The 21763-nt window shown below is 33.4% G+C and overlaps 1 protein-coding gene across 1 annotated transcript; it reads right to left on the minus strand.

The window, feature by feature from the left end:
• Nucleotides 1–10353: 10353 nt before the first annotated feature.
• Nucleotides 10354–17993, minus strand: LOC120210569 (peroxidase 60-like). Its single transcript, XM_039209274.1, has 3 exons — nt 17936–17993; nt 10634–10794; nt 10354–10545 (listed from the first exon to the last, which is right to left on the minus strand). The coding sequence occupies exons 1-3, from the start codon at nt 17991–17993 to the stop codon at nt 10354–10356; spliced, it is 411 nt and encodes a 136-aa protein (XP_039065205.1).
• Nucleotides 17994–21763: the final 3770 nt, after the last annotated feature.

Consider the following 21763-nt stretch of genomic DNA (forward strand, 5'->3'; position numbering starts at 1 on the left):
AATCCTTCTAATTCATTATGTACAATTTATGGTGAATTTTCAAAGTTGACCAACATAATCTGTTTTGCAGAATCCGCAGTATGATTTTTTTTCTTACCTTACCTTGGGTAAAAATTCATATCTTTTTGTATACACATTGAAATTGATCCCCTTTTGTTTTAAACAAAACTAGATCGATATATGAATACAAATATATAAAAATAACCTCCAAAATATTTATATATAATTTCTGATGAATTTTCAAACCCACTGCTAATTTTAAAATATAAATTGTTTTCTAGAACCTCATCCTTAGGTTCTTCATCAATTCTTACAACCAATTCTTTAAAATCACTTAACTCTTCATAACCCATAAGACACAATAAATCAACATCCCCTTCATCAACTCAAGATGAACTTGAACACTAACAATATTATCATGCAATTTTGGTACCAAATGATAGCGTTTTTCACATATAATAATTTTCTATTTTCAACATACTCAAAATCCTCAGGAAATTGCTTGAAAATTGAATTGAAGCTTTCTCTTACCTTAGGAGAACCCACATCTGTTTGGAGAAGAAGATGAGCATGTGAAATAAAATGTTAGGTACATTTCATCTTAATTTACATTTAATCTAACTTTAAATGAATAAAATATTCATTCACTTGAGATAAGACCAAATCACCCTTAATGAATCTTCCTATTTACCATAAAACCTATCCACTTCATCCTTATCATATTACAAAGTCAAATATGAATTAATTTGACTTTTATTTTCGAAATTCCCCTTGAATTTTCAAATATTGTGTTTTAGTCACTAAATTCCACTATTTCAGTTAGATATGAAAAATTGCACATATCCATACCAAATTTCTCTGATCATAATGTTAAAATAATAGTTCCAACCATTTAATAACATCTTTCAATTTTTTGTAAAATTCCAATTCGATATGAAATACCGATTTCCTTATCGACTTTAACCCTTTCTAATTTTCTTTACTAAATTCCAAATCCAAAAATATGATCTCTATAAAACTCCACTCTCAAGAGTAAACTATCTATTTATGGAATAAAATTCTTTTTAGGAAATTATCACTTAATTCCCTAAACTTTTTCCCAATTTTCTACTTTGAACATCAAACTTTCCAAATTTTCATTTTTTTCATTGTCTAAATTTTTGGGGTATTACAATTCTCCTCTCCTTAAATAAAATTCGTCCTCGAATTTTAAAACTTTTTATGAAAACCCTAACTCCCCTTTTATAAGGATTGCACTTTCCATTGTAAATTCGTAACCTTAATTTAGCGTTGTACGAACTGGTAAGACGTACCCATGCCTTAACTATAGACTTCTTCTGGTCTTGCCGACTTCTTGAATTCCGATTTTTCCTCCTTAATTTGAGAATTTTGTGAAGATCATGCAAATCATTAGATTTTGAACTTGTTTAATCCAATTCTTCAACCTGATATAAAAATATCTACACATTTTGATATCATCCTCTCTTTCCCAAGTAACGTCCTCAACATTATGATTTTGCTAAATCACTTTGACTAGATAAATCGTATTGTTATGCAGTTCTTTGATTTCTCGAGCTAAGATCCAAATTGATTCTTCTCCATAAATCAAATCTGGTCATATCTCAATTTCTTATGATGCAATGACATGTGAAGGATCTAATCAATACTTTATAAGCATCAACACATGAAAAACATTGTGTACTTTGTCTAACTTCAGATCTCAATTACCTCCAGAGTTAATGCTAACGGATAATCCATCAGCCTAATTCTTTTTAATTTTTCATAACGTCTAATAAATCTTAGACTTAGTTTTCCTTTGCGTTTTGGGCGCAATTTTTTTCCCAAGGCGATACCTTAAGAAAAACTTTATCACCTTCATGGAATTCAATCTATTTTCACTTCAAGTCTGCATAAGACTTTTGCCGATCAAATATCATCTTGAGATTATCTTTACTTTATCATCAACCTCTTTAAATAAATCTGGCCAACAAGATTTCGATCTTTTAACTCGAACCAATTTAATGGTGTTCGACATTTTCTCCTATATAAAGCTTCATACTGAGTCATCTTGTTACTCAATTGATAACTGTTATTGTAGGAAAATTCTACTAAAAGCAAATACTTTTCTTTTCCCATGATTCCTTGGAATCAATCACACATGCACTTAGCATATCTTTTAATATCTGAATAATACTTTTTGACTTACCATCCGTCTATAGATGAAAGATCATACTGAAATTCAATCAAGTACGCAAAACTTTATGCAAATATTTCAAAAATTCTTAAAGTGAACTTTGGATCCCTGTTGGATATAATGGATACTAGCATTCCATGTAGCCGAACTATCTCTTTAATATACATAATCCAAAGCATAGTCTATTTGCATCAAAATGAAATATGCCGATTTAGTTAATCGGTCACTATTACCCAAATGGAATCATTTTTATTTGATATCAAAGGTAGTCCCTTAACAAAAATCCATAGTGACTCTTTATTATTTCCACTCTGGAATAGAAATCAGTTGCAACAATTACGAAAGCACTTGATTCTCAACTTTTACTTGTTGACATGTCAAACATGTAGCAACAAACTTAGTAATATTTTTTTTCTTCTATTTTTTTATCTCTTATTTCATATGTCAAGTCAACATGACTAAGAAAATCAACTTCTGATATCCAAAACTCACACTTTGATAGTTTAGCATATATCTTTTTACCCTTAAATATCTTGAGCACAATACGAAGATAAGCATCATGCTCTATCTTTGTCTTCGAGTATATCAGAATGTCATCAATACAGACCTCCTCAAAATTATTCCAAGTAAAATTGAAATACTCGATTTATCAAATCCATGAATGCTGCTAGAGCATTTTTTCCAAACCAAACGACATTACTATGAACTCGTAGTGTCCATACCGTATTTTGAAAACTATCTTTGCAATATCTTCCTCTTTAATCTTTAACTGGTGATATCCGAATCTAAGATTAGTCTTAGAGAAAATATCTGCTTCCTTAAGTTGATCAAACAAGTCATCAATCCTCATAATAGGATATTTATTCTTGATAGTTACTTTGTTTAACTATTGATAATCTATGTATAATCACATAGATCCATTTTATTAAACAACACTGGTTCAACCCAAGGTAAAATATTCGGTCCAATGCATCCTCAATCTAGCAATTCTTGTAATTGGTTCATTATTCTCTTAACTCAATCGCAACTATTCGATATGAACCCATATATACATGATTAATGCCTTGATAACCATTAATATTGAATTTCCACCTCTCAATCTGGAGGTAACCCACATAATAAATCTAGAAAGACATGAAAATTCCCGAGTTATGGAAATATCATATGATCTTATTTCAGATACTTAAGTATCTATCACCTTAGCTAGAAAAGCTATGCATCCTTCATACATCATCTAAATCATAACCATTAATCACAACCATTGCTGATATCACTTATTGATGATTTCACTTTTTCATCAATCATTACAAATTTTAATTTCTCTGCATTTTTCTAAATTAATTGCTTCGTACAACCATTAACCCAATCCTTAATGCAAAGACAACCAACTCAAGATAAAAATGATCTAAAACTCATTAATGATAATCCCATCGGATTCATCAGTAACATAAGCTCATGAATCCTTATCAGAAATTTATTATTTGTTCGTTTAACACTTGTATCATGATTCACAGGTCTTCCACCATAATAACACTTTTTATCAAATTGAATTCAATATCTCTACTTTAGAATTCCTTATTTCATTCTTAAGGAAATCTGTATAACTTTTCCAGATCCAAAGATAATATTTTCGAACAGTTGAAACATTTTCAATCTCAAATGTAAGTCTCAATGTTCACATCGTTCAACAAGAAAATTGATAAATTTATGGCAATAACTTCATAGTAGTTAATGCTAAAATCACACTAGTAAACAAATTTACTCCTTTTTCTTATCATTACGAACTTGACACTTTTCAAGTTCTTGAGAATCTATCTCAATCTAAACAATAATTCATTTCCACATGGAAGGCTAGACAATCCATTTTTTTTTTTGCATATTTACCTTCGCAAGGTAACTCTATCAAGTTTTATGGACTTGGTATCTATTCTCAATCCAACTCATAATCATTTGATTCAATAAACTCAACTTTCTGTAAACTTTTTAGCGGAAATCATATTTACCGCTTACTCAATTTCTCTTACTCAAATCAACAATGATTTAAAGAATTTAATGTTTAGCTTCAATATTTCTCACTGATTTAAGCTTACCTTGAGGCACCTCAGAATCATCACTAGATTCATAAATCTTCTCTGGATCCTTATCTGCTTCAATTTTTCTTGTAATCCATTCAAACTTTTTAATCAATTCTTCTAATTCAGAATCTTCATTAAAACCCAGAGCATTTCTTCCACAAAATGGAGAAAAATTCCTTATAACATCCACCCTTCTAAGGTGTTTTACATAAGTCGTGTCGGGTTCCCTTTTTGGTCGATTTCAATCTCAACCTTCTTTTCAACATTTTCAACATTCCACCATTGTCTTTATTTCCAACATCTGAACATAGTCATAATCATCATACATTATTAAAGAGTAATTTTACTCTCAATAAGCATCATCACAGTATATATACAACTATCAATAACTTTTGACATCCTAGTGTCATGTATACACTTTTTAACTCAAAACAAACTCGATTTAGTCCTAGAATCGTCTAAACTTGTAGCTATGATACCAATAAATGTAACACCCATAACTCGAATAATTATACCTATACAGATTATAGATGTCACCCGAATTTCGAAAACCATTTCCTCTTCAAAAGTGATTTAAAATTTCTTTTCTTAAAATGGTAAATTATATTATCAAAATTATCATATCATATGAATTATGCTTCATTATAACAAATTTAAGGTAATTTTTTTTATGAATAGTGAACATTGAATAGTGTACCGATGCACTGATACAGTGACGTGAACAGTCACCGATGCATAAAAACTTCAAACTTAAAATGTGTATCGATGCACTGTTACAGTGCATCGATACACTGCTACAGTACTGTTACAGTAACTGCTATAGTAATTTCCGAAGAATACATAAAACTCATAAAAACTTAACCTTTCATCACTATAAGGTTACCATTTTGTTTCCCAATTTGTTCAACAAAATAAATTGAACATATTTAATTACATGCCACTATCTAAGTCAAATTACATCATAGGATGTCTTACTGATATTGAAATATACTCCTCGATGTTTGATGTCACTTTGAACTCTTTATTCCACTACTGGCTTTTTACCTACGCGTGAAAATCATCACACGCTAAGTATAAACTTAGTGATGCAATTAAAACAATAAACAATGCAATACAATTCATGCATGAATTTCAATGTCAAATTCAAAAGGCCATAAAATCATGTTATTTGCATATCCAATATTTTACCATGATCAAAATAATATAACATTTCTTATCAATAAATTTACCATTTATCCCATAAGCTCGTAAGCTTATTTTACCAACATACTTATCATTTATTCCATAAGCTCGTAAGCTTATTTTACCAATATAATTGCCATTATTCCATAAGCTCGTAAGCTTATTTTACCAATATACTTGCCATTATTCCATAAGCTCGTAAGCTTATTTTACCAATATACTTGCCATTATTCCATAAGCTCTTAAGCTTATTTTACCAATATACTTGCCATTATTCCATAAGCTCGTAAGCTTATTTTACCAATATACTTGCCATTAACCTCATTTATCAATCATTATTGGAATCCATACATTCTATAGGAAATTCATACAATTTATGTAATTCCCTTTTAATATTAGCACTCTCAATGCTCTATCTGGTATGCTTCCCCTTTCATTTTAGCACACGAAGTGCCCTATTCAAAAATTCATACCATTAGTATGATTTTGTTACCATTTTAGCACATGAAATGCCCTATGTGAAAATCCACACCATTAGTATGATTTTCTTATCTTTGTAGCACCCTTAGTGCTTTATCTAGAAATCCATACACTCAGTATGATTCCCTTAGCATTTTAGCACATAAAATGCCCCTATCTGGAAATCCATATTTTCAATATGATTTCCTTATCATTTAGCACACTCCGTGCTCCATATGGAAATCTATACACTCAGTATGATTCCCTTACCATTTTAGCACATAAAATGCCCTATATGGAAATCCATATTTTCAATATGTTTTCCTTATCATTTAGCACACTCAGTGCTCCATATGGAAATCTATACACTCAATATGATTCCTTTACCATTTTAGCACATAAAATGCCCTATATGGAAATCCATTTTTTCAATATGATTTCCTTATCATTTAGCACACTCAGTGCTCCATATGGAAATCTATACACTCAGTATGATTTCCTTATCATTTTAGCACACAAAGTGCCATTCGGTAATCACTATACATACATCTATAAATTATGTTATTTTAACTATTACCACATGTATGCACATAATTAAATGCACTCACATTGACACTTTATAATTTCCAAAATATGTGCCTCACTATTGAAGCCCTTTTATACTTGACTTGCTTCAATTACAAATCAATCTTGATCTATATAAATCACAAATTCATAATAATACATATGTTAGTATTGTACTAACATAAACATATCCCATAACAACTCCATAATACACTTGAACTCATTTTCTATCAAAATACTCAATACTTAATCATTCCTATTAACATTGTAACAAATTTTTTCAATTTACTAAAAATGGTCTCTTACAATTTAACCTCAATTCCAACCATCCAAAAATATATTCAACATTTAAACATTACTCTTCATCTTCTAATCTATTTCCACTTAAATTCTAAAATTTCCATATTCAGACAATTCGCACTACCTTTAAAATATCAGTATTCTGTATTGATATACACACTAGAATTCAATTTCGTTTCTTCCGTTGAAAACTAGACTTGAATATGAATCTATCCATATAAAAAAACTCCTTCTAATTCAGTCTGTACAATTTATGGTGAATTTTCAAAGTTGACCAACAAAATCTGTTTTGCAGAATCTGCTGTCTGATTATTTTCTGACCTTACCTTTGTTAAAAATTATATCTTTTTGTATACACCTTGAAATTGATCCCCGTTTATTTTAAACAAAACTAGATCGATATATGAACACAAATATATAAAAATAACCTCCAAATTAGTTATATATAATTTATGATGAATTTTCAAACTCACTGCTAATTTCAAAATATAAATTGTTTTCTAGAACCTCATCCTTAGGTTTTTCATTAATTCTTACAACCAATTCTTTAAAATCACTTAACTCTTCATAATCCATAAAACACAAGAAATCAACATCCCCTTCATCAACGCAATATGAACTTGAACCCTAACAATATTATCATGCAATATTGGTACCAAATGATAGCGTTTTTTGCATATAATAATTTTCTATTTTCAGCATACTCAAAATCCTAAGGAAATTGCTTGAAAATTGAATTGAAGCTTTCTCTTACCTTAGGAGAACCCACATCTGTTTGGAGAAGAAGATGAGTATGTGAAATGAAATGTTAGGTACATTTCATCTTAATTTACATTTAATCTAACTTTAAATGAACAAAATATTCATTCACTTGAGATAAGACCAACTCACCCTTAATGAATCTTCCTATTCACCATAAAACTAATCCACTTAATCCTTATCATATTACAAAGTCAAATATGAATTAGTTTGACTTTTATTTTCGAAATTCCCCTTGAATTTTCAAAAATTGTGTTTTAGTCACTAAATTCCACTATTTCGGTTAAATCTGAAAAATTGCACATATCCATACCAAATTTCTCTGATCATAATGTTAAAATAATATTTCTAACCATTTAATAACATCCTTCAAATTTTTGTAAAATTCCAATTCGATCTGAAATATCGATTTCCTTACCGGCTTTAACCTTTTCAAATTTTCTTTACTAAATTCCAAATCCAAAAATATGATCTCTATAAAACTCCACTCTCAGGAGTAAACTATCTATTTATGGAATAAAATTCTTTTTAGTAAATTATCACTTAATTCCCTAAACTTTTTCCCAATTTTCTACTTTGGCCATCAAACTTTCCAAATTTTCATTTTGGTCATTGTCAAAATTGTTGGGGTATTACACCTTCGATTTTGCATCAAGTTTGGATCTCTTATCAGCAGGTACATGCACATAAGCAGGACAACTAAAAATCCGTAAGTGATCAAAAGTAACATCATGACCAGTCCATACCTCTTCTGCAACTTTCCCATCCAATGATGCCCTTGGCGATCTATTGATAAGATAACACGCCATGTTAACGACCTCATCCCAGAATTGTTTGGGAAGTCCCGCATTCAACCGCAAACATCTGGCTCTTTTATTCAATGACATGTTCATCCGTTCCGCAACACCATTCTGTTGTGGTGTCTTGCGCACTGTAAAATGCCTCTTAATCCCATGCTCCTTACAGAAGTGTAGAAACTGTGAATTTGTGTACTCCGTACCATTGTCAGACTGCAAACACTTGATTTTTCTTCTTGTCTATTTTTCTACCTCAGCTTTCCACAACTTGAACTTCTAAAAAACATCAGACTTCTGTTTCAAAATATAAACCCAAACTATCTGTGAAAAAGCGTCAATAAAGGTAACATAATACCTAGATCCACCCATAGACGATGTCGTAGAAGGCCCCCATACATCAGAATGCACATAATCAAGAATCCCTTCAGTTGTGTGCTTCGCAGTCTTAAACGAACTTTTGTCTGTTTACTAAGAACATAATACTTGCAAAAGTCAAGCTTACAACTTTTAACACCATGCAACAGATTTCTTTTATGTAATTCAACCATACCACGTTCACTAAGATGAGCAAGACCATATGCCACAGTTTGGTTGAATCATCACAGGACTCAATAGAATGAACTCCACCTACAACGGTACTACCTAACAATATGTAAATATTCCCTACAGTCATCTTTCCTTTCATCACAGTCATAGCTCCTTTAACAATCTAAATGGTTTCCCTATCCTCATCAGCCTTATGGATAAAACCATTCTTGTGCAAAGTGCCCAAAGAGATCAAATTCTTCTTCAAATCTGGGATATGTCGAACACCACCCAACGTCCGAACAGAGCCATCATACATCTTAATTCTGACATCACCAATACCAACAATATTGCAACATCGATCAGCACACAAATAAACAGAACCAAAATTAACCGACCTGTATGTCGAAAACCATTCCCTATTTGGCGTGATGTGATAAGAACATTCATAATCAAGAATCCAAACATCCATCAATTGAGTCGTTGAAATAGAGAGCATATCACCCTTAATGCAATCAAAATTGTCATCCTCGACCACATTCATAGACTTGGATGAGTCATCACGCTTCTCATCAGCATGCTTTTTCAACTTCGGACAGTCTCACTTCATATGTCTCACATCCTTGCACTTGTAACAATGAATTGTCTTCTTATCCCTATATTTAGATATGAAATTCCGCTTCCCAGACCCTGCCTTCTCTGGTTTCCGTCCACGGTCTCGATTACCCTTTACATATAAGTTATCAGCTTGAGAGCTTTCCTCTGCATTATGCTTCCGCTGGTTGTGAGCCAACAAGGCTGCAGTAATCTCTTCAACTTTGATAGTCTCTTTCCCATATATAAGAGTAGTCACCATGTGTTCGTAAGATAGAGGCAACGAACACAACAAAATCATCGCTTTGTCTTCATCCTTAATTTTCACATCAAGCCGAGCCAAATCAGAAACGATTTAATTGAAGATATTCACGCGTTGCGCCAAATCATGATCATCTTGCATCTTCAGCCCATACAACCATTGCTTTAGATACAATTTAGTCATTAAGGATTTGGACATAAACTGACTTTCCAACTTCTTCCAAATTTCATCTGGAGACGACAGATGCATGACGTGATACATGACCTCGTCCGCCAAATATAATCGTATGGTTCTTGCCGCTCGCTGTTGCAATTCTTCTCAATCTTCCTCCTTCATCAACGCTGGTTTTGTAGGTCGTAAAGCCTTCAGGATCCCTTGTTGCGCCAACAGATCATTCACCCTTGTTTACTATAATCCAAAGTTACCCTGACCATCGAATTTTGCAACTTCAAATTTTGCTCCTGACATCTGATACCAATTGTTGAAGAATCGGGTAAAGAAAAACGAAAGAACACAAGAATTTTAACGAGGTTCAGCAATGTGCTTACGTCCTCGGTGCCTAGGCGGCGCTAGAAGTTCTATTCAATGTCACATAGGTTTAGGTTACATCTATATTTATAATAAATAAACCCTGGTACATAATTACAAAATTACTAATTGTACATCATCTCTAGCAGCCATCGCGATGATATCAGCACAAGAAACAACTCCTTCACAGGCTGCTTCAAGCAATTCCTTTGCTTCATCAATTACATCGTAGCCACTGACATTTTGATTTGCAGTCGCGTTTTTCTCACTGGAGTCGCCGTTTAGCAGAATCGATGCATCACATCCCTTTGGAACAGGTAAAATCCAAGTGTTTAAAGCCCATTTTCTTTACAAACAAACAAAAAAGAAAAGGAAAATTCATGCAGTTGCTTACTTTGACGAAGCAATCATGGAAATGTAAACGAATGAGAGCAGCCGCGATTCCTTTTGCGTCTTTGAATCTTCGTTTGACAACTGAGAAAACAATGCCCTCAACGTTACTCGAGTTGCATTTACCCTTGTAAAATCCTACCCGGAGAGAAGCGTCGCACTGGCCTGTGAAATTCACAAGGATGACACCAAGTGCTAGATAAAACGCAGCTTCTGTTACTCAAGTTAATATCTTCATTTTTGTTGTTGTTGTTCTGAAAGATACAGAGAACCTCCATTTTTATACAAGTAGGAACCGAAGTTAGCTTCTAATTGAATGGAGAGCACGACAAGCCTTGAAGCAGCGGCCGGCTAGCATAGTTCAATTTGTGTGTCGTGTTCAATAGTTTTATAAACGTGCTGTCATGTTTACTTTGAGCAAAACATGCAAAATGGCATTCCATGGAAAACAAAAGCGTTGAACGAAATCTGGGAGTGTCAACACTGGATTTCATGGAAAGAGTTGTATTTTAGAAATTTTCAACGCCACCAAATTTCTAGAAGGTGCACGTCCAGTATGTATTTTTTGTGTGTGGAAATGAATAAATTAATGACTGAAAGATAAATCATTCTATTGAAATTAAATAATCAACCACCTGTATCATGTTATCGTAATTAATTGAGCTTCAAACCTTTATCTCGTCCATTTATACATTTATTTTCATTTATTTCTGGCCTCTATCAAATTTAATCGGTTTAAAATTATTATTAACTTTTACTTTAATACTTCAATTATTTTTATCTAATATTGGTATATAAATTTTTTCTTGTTTATTAGAGTTTTGCATAAATACAAAAAATTAAATTGGATTCAACTGTTCATGGATCATGGAGGAATAATTGTCTTACAAGTAAAATTGTCTTATATATGTAATCCCTGATATGGAAGGTTTCTCTGAGATTAACACAATCTTTTAAAATTTTGTACAAAAATGATGATACGACTCTTCTCAAAACTTTGAAGAAAATAGAGAACTGTTTAGATGATTAGAGTGAGCACAAAAATTCTTTATTTATAGACTATGAGAAAAAAATTAAAATATTAGAAAATATTCCATTAAATTTGATTAATGGGTTGTTTCTACGAAGATTATGTGTGCAAAACATGCCAATGATACACAATTATCAAGATCACGACAACGAATCAATTGATAACATACACATATAAGGGACTGATACTCAATAAACAGAAAAGAGAAAAATGATAATATATAAATTATAATCACTATTTTTCTTTTTTTTTTTTCATGCGAAATTAATTTCACATTTCTAACATTTTCAATAATACTCATACATTATATTATCATAAAATTTATTAATGTTTTAAAATTTAAAAAAATATATAACACTTCAAACCAAACACAAGGGTCGGTTTTCAAAGTAAAAGTGTGTGGTAATTTGATTTATTGAGAGGAGCCTGGAATGGTCCAACTTTATTAAGAAATTCAAGGGGCTCTGATCTTTTATGCTTTTCTTGATTAATCAATAAAGAAAAAAATGATATCTTCTTCATGCAAGAAGTAAAATACAAAGCCTTTCTTTTTTATAAAAAATGTTGAAGATAAAATGGAGAAGTCGGGCCAAACATGCACTAACGAGCATGGGAGATGATAAAAAAATAATAATCATAATTATAATATTGTATGTGGCGAATAACTTTTTGTAAAGGATAAAACGATGCTTTCTGCAAGAAACAACTGGGCTCATTTATTCTACTTATTTATTCAATTCTTATCTTTTTTAATATAACGTATATTTATAATTATTTATAAAAAAAATAAATATTCAAATCAATTATATATGTAGAAAGTATGTCTTATTAGATATTTAAAAAACATTTTACTAAAATATATATATTTTTATTTATTGATATCATATTGTCTAGGTTGTTAAGATTTATATTAATTATAAGTGGGTTTTGGATTCGAACCTTATTATAAGCATTTTTATTTTTCTTGCATGTAGGTTAAATCCAAGAAGTAAATTAAAAAATAATATTTGTCGTAAAAGTTCTTCGGGTAGTCCTGGGATCAGATTCCGACTTGAATTGATGTGTGTTGGAGCCGCCACCGATCATTTTAAATTAGGTTGATCAAACACCTTAACTTACCTTTTATTTGATCTACGTTTTACAAGAAATTTGTCGAATTCGGGAGTCGATTACAGCCAGAGAATGATTAGCACCCCTGCACTGCCCTTTAGGTACCAATTTGATTTCTCAGTTGTCTTAATTGTGAAAATTAAAAGTTAAATTAAAATTTAAAAGTTCAATCTGAATTACTTACCTTTGACGAATTTTAAAATTTTCGTAAAAAATAAATCAAATTAATGTTAAATAATAAAATAAAATAAAAATATTAAATAAATAAAAGAATTAAAAGAAAATTCAAATTGAAAAAGAATTAAATTGAAAAGAATTAAAAGTCAATGATCAAATTGATGTTAATTGAAAGCTGCAAGGAAAAAAATAAAAAGTTAGGGGGTTCAAGGGCAAATTTATAACATGTGACCAAAATGAATTACGCATCAAAACTACAGGGACTGCAAAATAATTTAAGAATTTTATAATTGCACAATAACCCTCCCTATAAATAGCTTTTTAACAAAAAAAAATTCATTTCAACATAATTCACAAAAAAACCTCTCTCTCTCCTAAACTCTCTCCCCTCTCTCCTATAGTCGGTCGAAAACCAGCCACCCGCCGGTGACCACCCACTGTTCGGATCGTCGTTCCGGCCACCAAAAAACCTAAAACTACCCCGAAACCTTCCTCTTAACACCCCGAAACCAAATCCAACCTCAAAACATCTAGAAAACCCCCTGGTTAGTGTAGATCTGCGCTAAAAGTTTTGATTTTTACCTTTCCCGGTGACCACTTTTCGAACTCTGGTGACTATTCTCTCCTCCAAGCAAAAACTGAGGCCGAGTCTTGGTTTTTTTGTTTTTTGTAGTATGCGAAATGCTTTTTCCTTTGCTTGATGCCTTGATGCTTCAATCTTTGATGCTTGGTTTTTTTGTTTCGATGTTTTTTCCTGTGTCTTTTATTGTTCGACTTGCAGGGGTTTATATAACCCTTCGACGGTGATTTTCTCTGAGAATAATGGGGTTGTTTCCCCCATCTCCAATTTGTTATGGTTTGTTACTATTCATGTTGGCCGAAAATGACGGGAAATCTCGATTTTGTTTCGATTTTTTGATTTTGAATGCTTCGGTTTAGCGCGTAGTGGCAACCTTGTCGGCATGTGGTCTTCACGCGCTGTTGATCGGCGACTGTTGGGTTCCTCTAGTGCGTTTTCGATCATTGGATCAAAGAGTTAGATCCAACGGCTCTAGTTGATGTGGCGCCCAAACTAAACACAAAAACCCTAATGAACCTTCTTTCCAACTGAGCTTGCTTGGTTGGGTTTCACTCTGGACCCGAATTTGGACCCAGATTTTGACCTAAAACCCACATATAAAAATAATAAATTAATATATATAATAAATATAATATAGTATATAATATATCATATAAATATATATATTATACTACAATATATATAATATCTACTATTATAATATAATATATATATATATATAATATATACTATATATACTATATATTATCCCAGACAAAAATAGGTGTCTACAACTGCCACTCTTTGCCCATTTATCGTGTAATAAAAAATAGGACAAAGATAAAAAGACACAAATTTTCTTTCGGTACAAGTGGATTTTGAAAGCAAGCATGTTCCTGTGAATGTCGTCGTTCTCTAAGTTTAAAATCCGACTCAATGTTGTAGTCAACTCTTTTTATCAAATATCCTCCGTCGTGAAGTTGAAATTTGACTTGAAAATAGAAGATGGTTTCCTGCTGTTTAGCTGAGTTTCGGATAACTCCTTCGTAGTGAAGTTGAGATTTGACTAGACGACCGTAGTTCGTTGATGAGTTGAACTATGTTGTGGATGACTCATTCGTTGTGAAGTTGAGTCGATATCAAATGACTTTGAGCACGATATCCTTCATCATGAAGTTGAAACCGTGGTTGACCCTTATTCGTGAAGTCAAGTCAATCTTGAATGGCTTGAGCATAATATTCTTCGTCGTGAAGTTTAAATTAAGCTTGAAATCTACATTGGAATGTAGATCATCGTTGTTGAGTTAAGCTAAATTGCAATTGATTTTGGGTCTTCTTCTAGTCCAATATCTTTCGTCGTGAAGTTGAAATTTGACTTGAATGCCTTGGTTTGAAAATAGCTCATCGTTGTTGAGTTGAACTATGTTGCGGATAACTCATTATAGTGAAGTTGAGTCAATTTTGGATGATTTGAGCATGATATCTTGCGTCATGAAGTTGAAATCAAGTTCGAAATCTGAACTGGAAAGTGGATTCTTGTTGTCAAATCATTGTCAACCTTGGTCTTCTTCTTGGCTTAAAGACATCGGTTTAAAATTCAACCGAAAAGTAGTTCCTCATTCTAATATTTTTTTGTCAAATCCTAATTCTAATCCTACCTAGAAGGGAGAGAAAGATCGATGGATTCTAAATGAAGAAAAGGGTGCTCCTAGTGGATCTAAAACTCACGATTTAAGGGAATAGGAAGAAATAAAGATGAGTAACTTAGTAAAGTGATCAAATGTGTTTGTTGGATTGGTAATTTTTAAGTGTAAGATTTTGTAAAAAAAGAAAAATTAAACTATATAATATAAATATTTGGTGTGATTGAAGCAAACCACATCAAAGTGTTTGCTTAATAATTGGGTCAGTGATCCTTTTGGAGACTGTTAACAATAACCAACTTTCTATTCTTTAATTAATTCATAACAAAAGTTGAAGGCTCGTAGTCTATTTCCATATAATGTTAAACTTTTAATGAAGCAAAACAACGTATAAAGTCATATATATTTCGCGAAGTGGGAAGAAATTTAATACCCACCAACTCATCCGAAACCTACTTCACTTTCAAATGACTACTGCTTTCAACTCTTTTTGATAGGCTATTCGTCTCGTCAATTAAAGAAGTAAAGACATCAACAATCAATTGATTTAATAATAATATATTAAACTTTTTAAACAAGTTAAAATAATTTAATTTTTTATATCATGAATAAAATAAGGCGTTTTCCCCGATATATCACATTTTTCATTTAATTTTTTCTGTCAGGCACCCTTCAGACTATTTTTCCCGATCTAACACCATTTGCAGTAAGGCGCACTCCCTGCAGCGCGCTTTATGCTGATATGGCACCACGTGGGGTAAGGCGCGCCCCCTGAAAAGCGCCCCCTGAAAAGCGCCTTATGCTGACTGGATACACGTGTGTAAAGCGCGGTGCAAATACCTCGCCCTACCTGCAAATCTGACACACGTCAGAAAGGCGCGCCCCCTGCGGCGCGCCTTAGGTTTAATTACCTACCTACCCCGACCGTTCACACTCATCCCTCCCTATAAATACCACCATCCTCAATCACTTTCATCACACCAAATCCTCTCAACTTCCCTAAACTTCTCTAAACCTCTCTCAAATACTTTTACATTCTCTGTTTAAGGTATATTTTATTATATTTAAGTATTTAAATTATTTAATATTGTATTTAATTAATTTTTTTACAGATATAAAATGGATGGCGGTCTGCTTCGCTTGGATGGAAATCATATATCTCGACATTTTGCTGATACGGTAACATTTTAACGTTTTAATTTAATTTAAATTAATAGTAATAATTTATTTATTTAATGCATGATTATTAGTTTAAAAATTAATTTTTGTAATTATTTATATTTTAGGAGAGAGACTGTATATTAGATCCTTTTATTAGGAACCTTAAGTTAGTGATATCTGGCCGTGTCATGCCGTATTTAGTAGAGGCTGGATTTGGTCACATAGGTAGATATGAGGGTCACTGTAAGATAGAACCAGACCTTATTGCTGCCTTAGTGGAGCGGTGGAGGCCGGAGACCCACACATTCCATCTTCCGTACAGAGAGTGCATGATTACACTTGAGGATGTTTCTATGCACTTGGGGCTTTCGATGGATGGAGATGTGATATCAGGGATGTCGCACGGTTCATGGACTGCTTTGTACTGGGACTATCTAGGACGTGTCCCGGAAAGTTTTAACGGTGGTCGGATACTGTTAAATTGGTTAGATACCAATTTTTGGGAGTTGAGCGAGGACGCCTCTGATGATGAAGTTAAAATGTATGCACGGGCATGCATACTGCAGCTGATAGGAGGGTTGTTGATGCCAGACAAATCGCGCAACCAAGTTTATTGTATGTGGTTGCGACATCTTGACGACTTTCATCTGGCTGGATCACTCAGTTGGGGCTAGGCAGTTTTGGCTTTCCTGTATAGGGAGATGTGTCGCACGATTGACTACAGAAAAAATGCTATCGGCGGATGTCTCTTGCTACTGCAGTCTTGGGCGTGGTATCGATTGCCCTTTTTATGTCCCGTTGTCAAGAACCCATTCGTATTTCCACTACTATTGAGGTAATTATAAAACTGATTTCGTATATTAATCATTTTATACAGTGTATAATAAATTTTGTTTCCTTGAATAGTTGGTCTACTGATAGGAAAAATCATCAGGAGCTACCTGATGATTTAGAAAAAAATGAGGGTATTAATCAATCAGAAGGCTGGCACACATGTATGTATATTTGTTTAAAAATCGATTTTAGATTATAGTTGTATAATTAGATTATTATTTTGATAAAAATTATATATATTTGTTTTAGTTTGAATGGGTGTCATATTCTAATGATGATTTGAGGATGGTAATCCCACCTGAGTTGAGGGGCCCATTAGATGTTTGGATGGCGATGGTCCCTTTGATCTGTTATGCGATCGTCGAGTATCACTCCACTGATCGTGTGCTTCGGCAATTTGGTGGTTTTCAACCAATTCTGGAAGCATCTCGCAATATGGATGAGTTGCATAGCACAAATAGATGCGACAAGACCGATACAGATTGGCTGGTGAGGCATCACGAGTAGGTCGTGCTGTGGGATGATCGACATCGTCGTCTTCCCTGTAGAGAGCACATTTTTACTGACTTCTTGATGGTTGCTGACGGTTATTACGAGTAGTTCAACAGTAACGGGAAACCGTTTCTGCTTTCCGAGGATGCACGAGGGCGGACCTTTCAGCGACGTCGACAGAGACGTTCACCGACACAGCACCATTGTCCCCCAACTCGTAGACGGAGAGCAGGTGCTTCCGATTCATCCTCAGCTGCACCAGCAGGACCTTCACAGCAGCCACAGTCTACAACGACTTACCTTCCGTAGCCATATGTAATGTCGCCATCGTCGTTCCCTTACCTGATGTCTCCGCCATCACTGTCACATGGTTTTATGACCCTGTCGCCACCACTGTCACAGAGTTTTATAACCTCCTCCTGGAGGATATTATGGATCTATGTTTGTAGATTTGACTTGGGGTTCATATACCCACATTTTGGCGGGTTCAGCCTCATCACCCATGGCTGCAGCACATACACCTCCTGTACAGTTTTCACACTCAGTTTCACTTACACATGCTCACAATTAATTGATGCTCATTATTCTTCTTGTACCTTCCATGGTAGTTTGCAACAATGTTTCAGAGACAATACCTATGTTGGACAAAGGTTGGTTGCCACATTGGACCCAAAGACTCCATTGCTGCTTTGATCCCAGCTCCGCGATCTGAAATGACACAGATTTTTTCCCTCGTGATAACATGTGCACGTAAGTTTTGGAGGAAAAAGCTCAAGAATCTGTATCTTCTCCTTCGATAAGAGAAAAAACAACTGGAAGAATGTTGCGATTGCCATCTTAGACAACTACCAATAATAAAACTTACTTGTATTTTCCATACAAGAAAGTGCCGTCGATCTAGACCACAGGCTTGCAGTATTTGACAACATTAACACACTATGGGTAAGTCTAAAAAACCCGGTAGAATTAGCATCGATCGCGTAGAACTTGATTATTATGGTATGCATACGAGGTTTTGAAGTCCACAATTGTCCCATGATTCAACGTCCGCACCAGCCTAAACCAACATGAAAGTTCGTTGTAAGATGCATCTCATTCGCCATGAAGTTTGACAATGACATTTTGTTTTGCTAACTAAGCTTTTTTATAGGAGATAGTGTATCAATACTGCGTTTGTATAGCTGAAATCAACACTGCAAAAGTTATATGAGAGCTTGCTTTTACCATGGGCATGATGGCTTGGCATATCATTTCAGAGTCCAAGTTGGGATGATCTTGGTTGACCCATCTAGCACAACATGTGTGAGGACCGTTGTATACTGTTAGTTCTCATATGTTGTTTTTTCTCTTCTTCTTTGATACGTGAACCATCCAATTGCATCCATTTTTGCGTCGGGCACAGTAACATACATATTTTTCGGTCGTGGAGCAGTCGACTCTGGACTGAACAGAATTACGAATATTGTAATTTTTTATAGCCATCATCGCTTCTTCTTTGCTTGAAAACTCCATTCCTAAAGATAACTTACCATTATTTATTGATAAGTAATATCCATAGTCATTGAGATGAGGCATATCCGCAAATTCTGGCCCGTACATTGCACCATAATCAACTTCATACATGTGTGCAGGAGGGTCAGTTTGTGCCATATTTCCTGGAACTTTATCTACATCATCATCATCGGAGTTGAATTGCGGTGATTCTGGGTGAATGAATAGTCCAATCTCAGCACCATCTGCACCAAGCTCACGAAGCGGTTCTTCTGGTGGAGATGATGGTTCCTCCATGCTCTCCATATTTAGGTCAAAGAACCTACTACTTGCACGTCTTCCCCTTGAAATGGAAGGTATATCAACATTGAAATAAAAAAAGCTTGCAGTCGAATGCCTCCCACTAGAGCTTGAAGTCATCGTGTCAAATGGATAGTGCACAGATTGTTGCGTCGATGACATATCTATATTAAGGTCAAAGGGATTTGCAGATGAATGTCTTGCCCTTGAACTGCCCATGATGTTGCCATACGGATTGTTCGTTGACCCACCTCGGTACATATCGTAAGGAGTTGCGGATGAATGTCTCCCCATTATGGCATTAAAATCATTACACATTATTGTCTTCGGGCTGTCAACTTGTTCAGCCATGTAACACCCTCAACCTGTATCCGACCCGGATCCGAGTCTGAGGTGTCACATTGACTTTTTAAAACATTTACTTGTATAAAATAGTGAGTAATTTAAAACTTTTATAACATATAACTTATTCAAAACGTTTACAGAACTATTCAGAGCTTATACACTATATTCTTTTGAGTACATACCAACTAGAACTTTATATATATATAATACATATTATTCACCTCTCTTTTAATCTGACCTTCAGTAAGGAGAACTGACCTGTCTTGCTCCACATTTCTCTTTACTCTTCTTCTCGTTTCTGTAACCTACGTGTGAAACAATCACACGCTAAGTCTATGACTTAGTGAGGCAATAAACATATAATGTAAACTATAACTTGTAATCATGCATGAACAATTATTACTATCACATCATACCCAAACATATATCCATTCATATTTCTATTATCTTGTTTATATGATCCATTATGTTCATATCATATATCTTATAACATATACAATAATCACTAACACACATATATCATATCATATAATTCATATCACAAAACGCACATATATATATATCACATACATTGTATTCAATGTTATCTCTTATTAGCCCATATACACATGTCACTAATTCTTTTTATCGTATAAACATATACTAAACATTTCTATATACATCATGGTACACATATATCAGTTCACAATCGAACACACATCATATCATATTAATTGATTTATTTACTCTCTTTAAAGTCTATGTATTAGCCCATGTATACTTTTGAGAACTTAAGGTATGTGAGTACATTGAGGTTGTGCACCACTATGTTGTAACCACAACTCGTATAAATGTCCCGAATGACCTATCCAGAGGTCATAAAGAACCTCGGCAACTGTCCATAGATCAACTTATATTACATATTCCTATAATTACTTATATTAATATCACATAACTCATATCATTTCACACTTAGTCACATGGGTCATTTCTCATAGCATATAAAATAACATATAAACTTATATATGTATTCATGTGTATACTTTCATCTAGCCTATATATCAATGTCATATAACTTATCTCATAACTTATTTGATATTCTTATATATTCTCATCTTATAACTTATATTGCCTATGCATATAACCTTATGACTTATTATCAAGTAACTCAATTAATGTTCTTATATGGTTCCATCTTTATCATATAACTTATGAGCTATTCTTATATTATCCTAGATCAACCTTACTTTATTTATCTCACTTTTCATATCATTCATTTATCACATATAACATGACTTAATATATGTTTGTATTATTTTTCACCTAATCAAATCTACCTCTTCTCATATATCTCATACATAATTTAACTTATATCATATTATCATGTGTACATATACCATTGACACTGAACATGTATCAAATAAACATGTATTCACACATATTATTAATACATGCAACAATCAATAACACAAATGTAACATATCAAACATATGCTCGTATTAATGAATTCATGCATTTTACTATAGGAAATAGACTTGTCACAAGTCTTATTTACATTCAATATAATACACTATCTAATATGCACTCACCTTGGCCTCACTAAGTTCCAATCCACTTTTATGATTTCCTCTCTTTCAATCGAATCTTAACTTGATAATCGTTTCGGAACTTGTTTGTGTTCGATATCTACATAATCATATATTGATACATATTAGTATCCAATTAATATACTCTAATCTATCATTTCTTAGACCAAAAGAAAGGTTTATTTTTATTTTCCCTTGAAGTGCATCGATGCACTCCTTATGCATCGATGCACTAATTACATTCGATGTTTCCCTTTTTAAGGGGTGTATCGATGCACTTCCTATGCATCGATACATACTGAATAATTTCTGGAAATTTACCCTTGATGCATCGGTACAAGATGAATGTGTACTGATGCACACTAGCCTAGAATTCCAATTTATGCCCGAAAATCCACTCTTTTTAGCTTAATTACTTCATATATCA

This window comes from Hibiscus syriacus, unplaced genomic scaffold, assembly GCF_006381635.1.
Source record: "Hibiscus syriacus cultivar Baekdansim isolate YM2019G1 unplaced genomic scaffold, ASM638163v2 tig00000715_pilon, whole genome shotgun sequence".
In the NCBI taxonomy this organism is placed as follows: Eukaryota; Viridiplantae; Streptophyta; class Magnoliopsida; order Malvales; family Malvaceae; genus Hibiscus; species Hibiscus syriacus.

Excerpts from the sequence above, each read along its gene's own strand:
- LOC120210569 (XM_039209274.1), bottom strand. The coding sequence starts at position 17,993 with ATGGCGGAGACATCAGGTAAGGGAACGACGATGGCGACATTACATATG. Across the intron at positions 10,795-17,935 it reads ATTACATATGGCTACGGAAG|GCCAGTGCGACGCTTCTCTC; the intron begins GTAAGTCGTTGT and ends TGAATTTCACAG. Across the intron at positions 10,546-10,633 it reads TCCATGATTGCTTCGTCAAA|GGATGTGATGCATCGATTCT; the intron begins GTAAGCAACTGC and ends CCTGTTCCAAAG.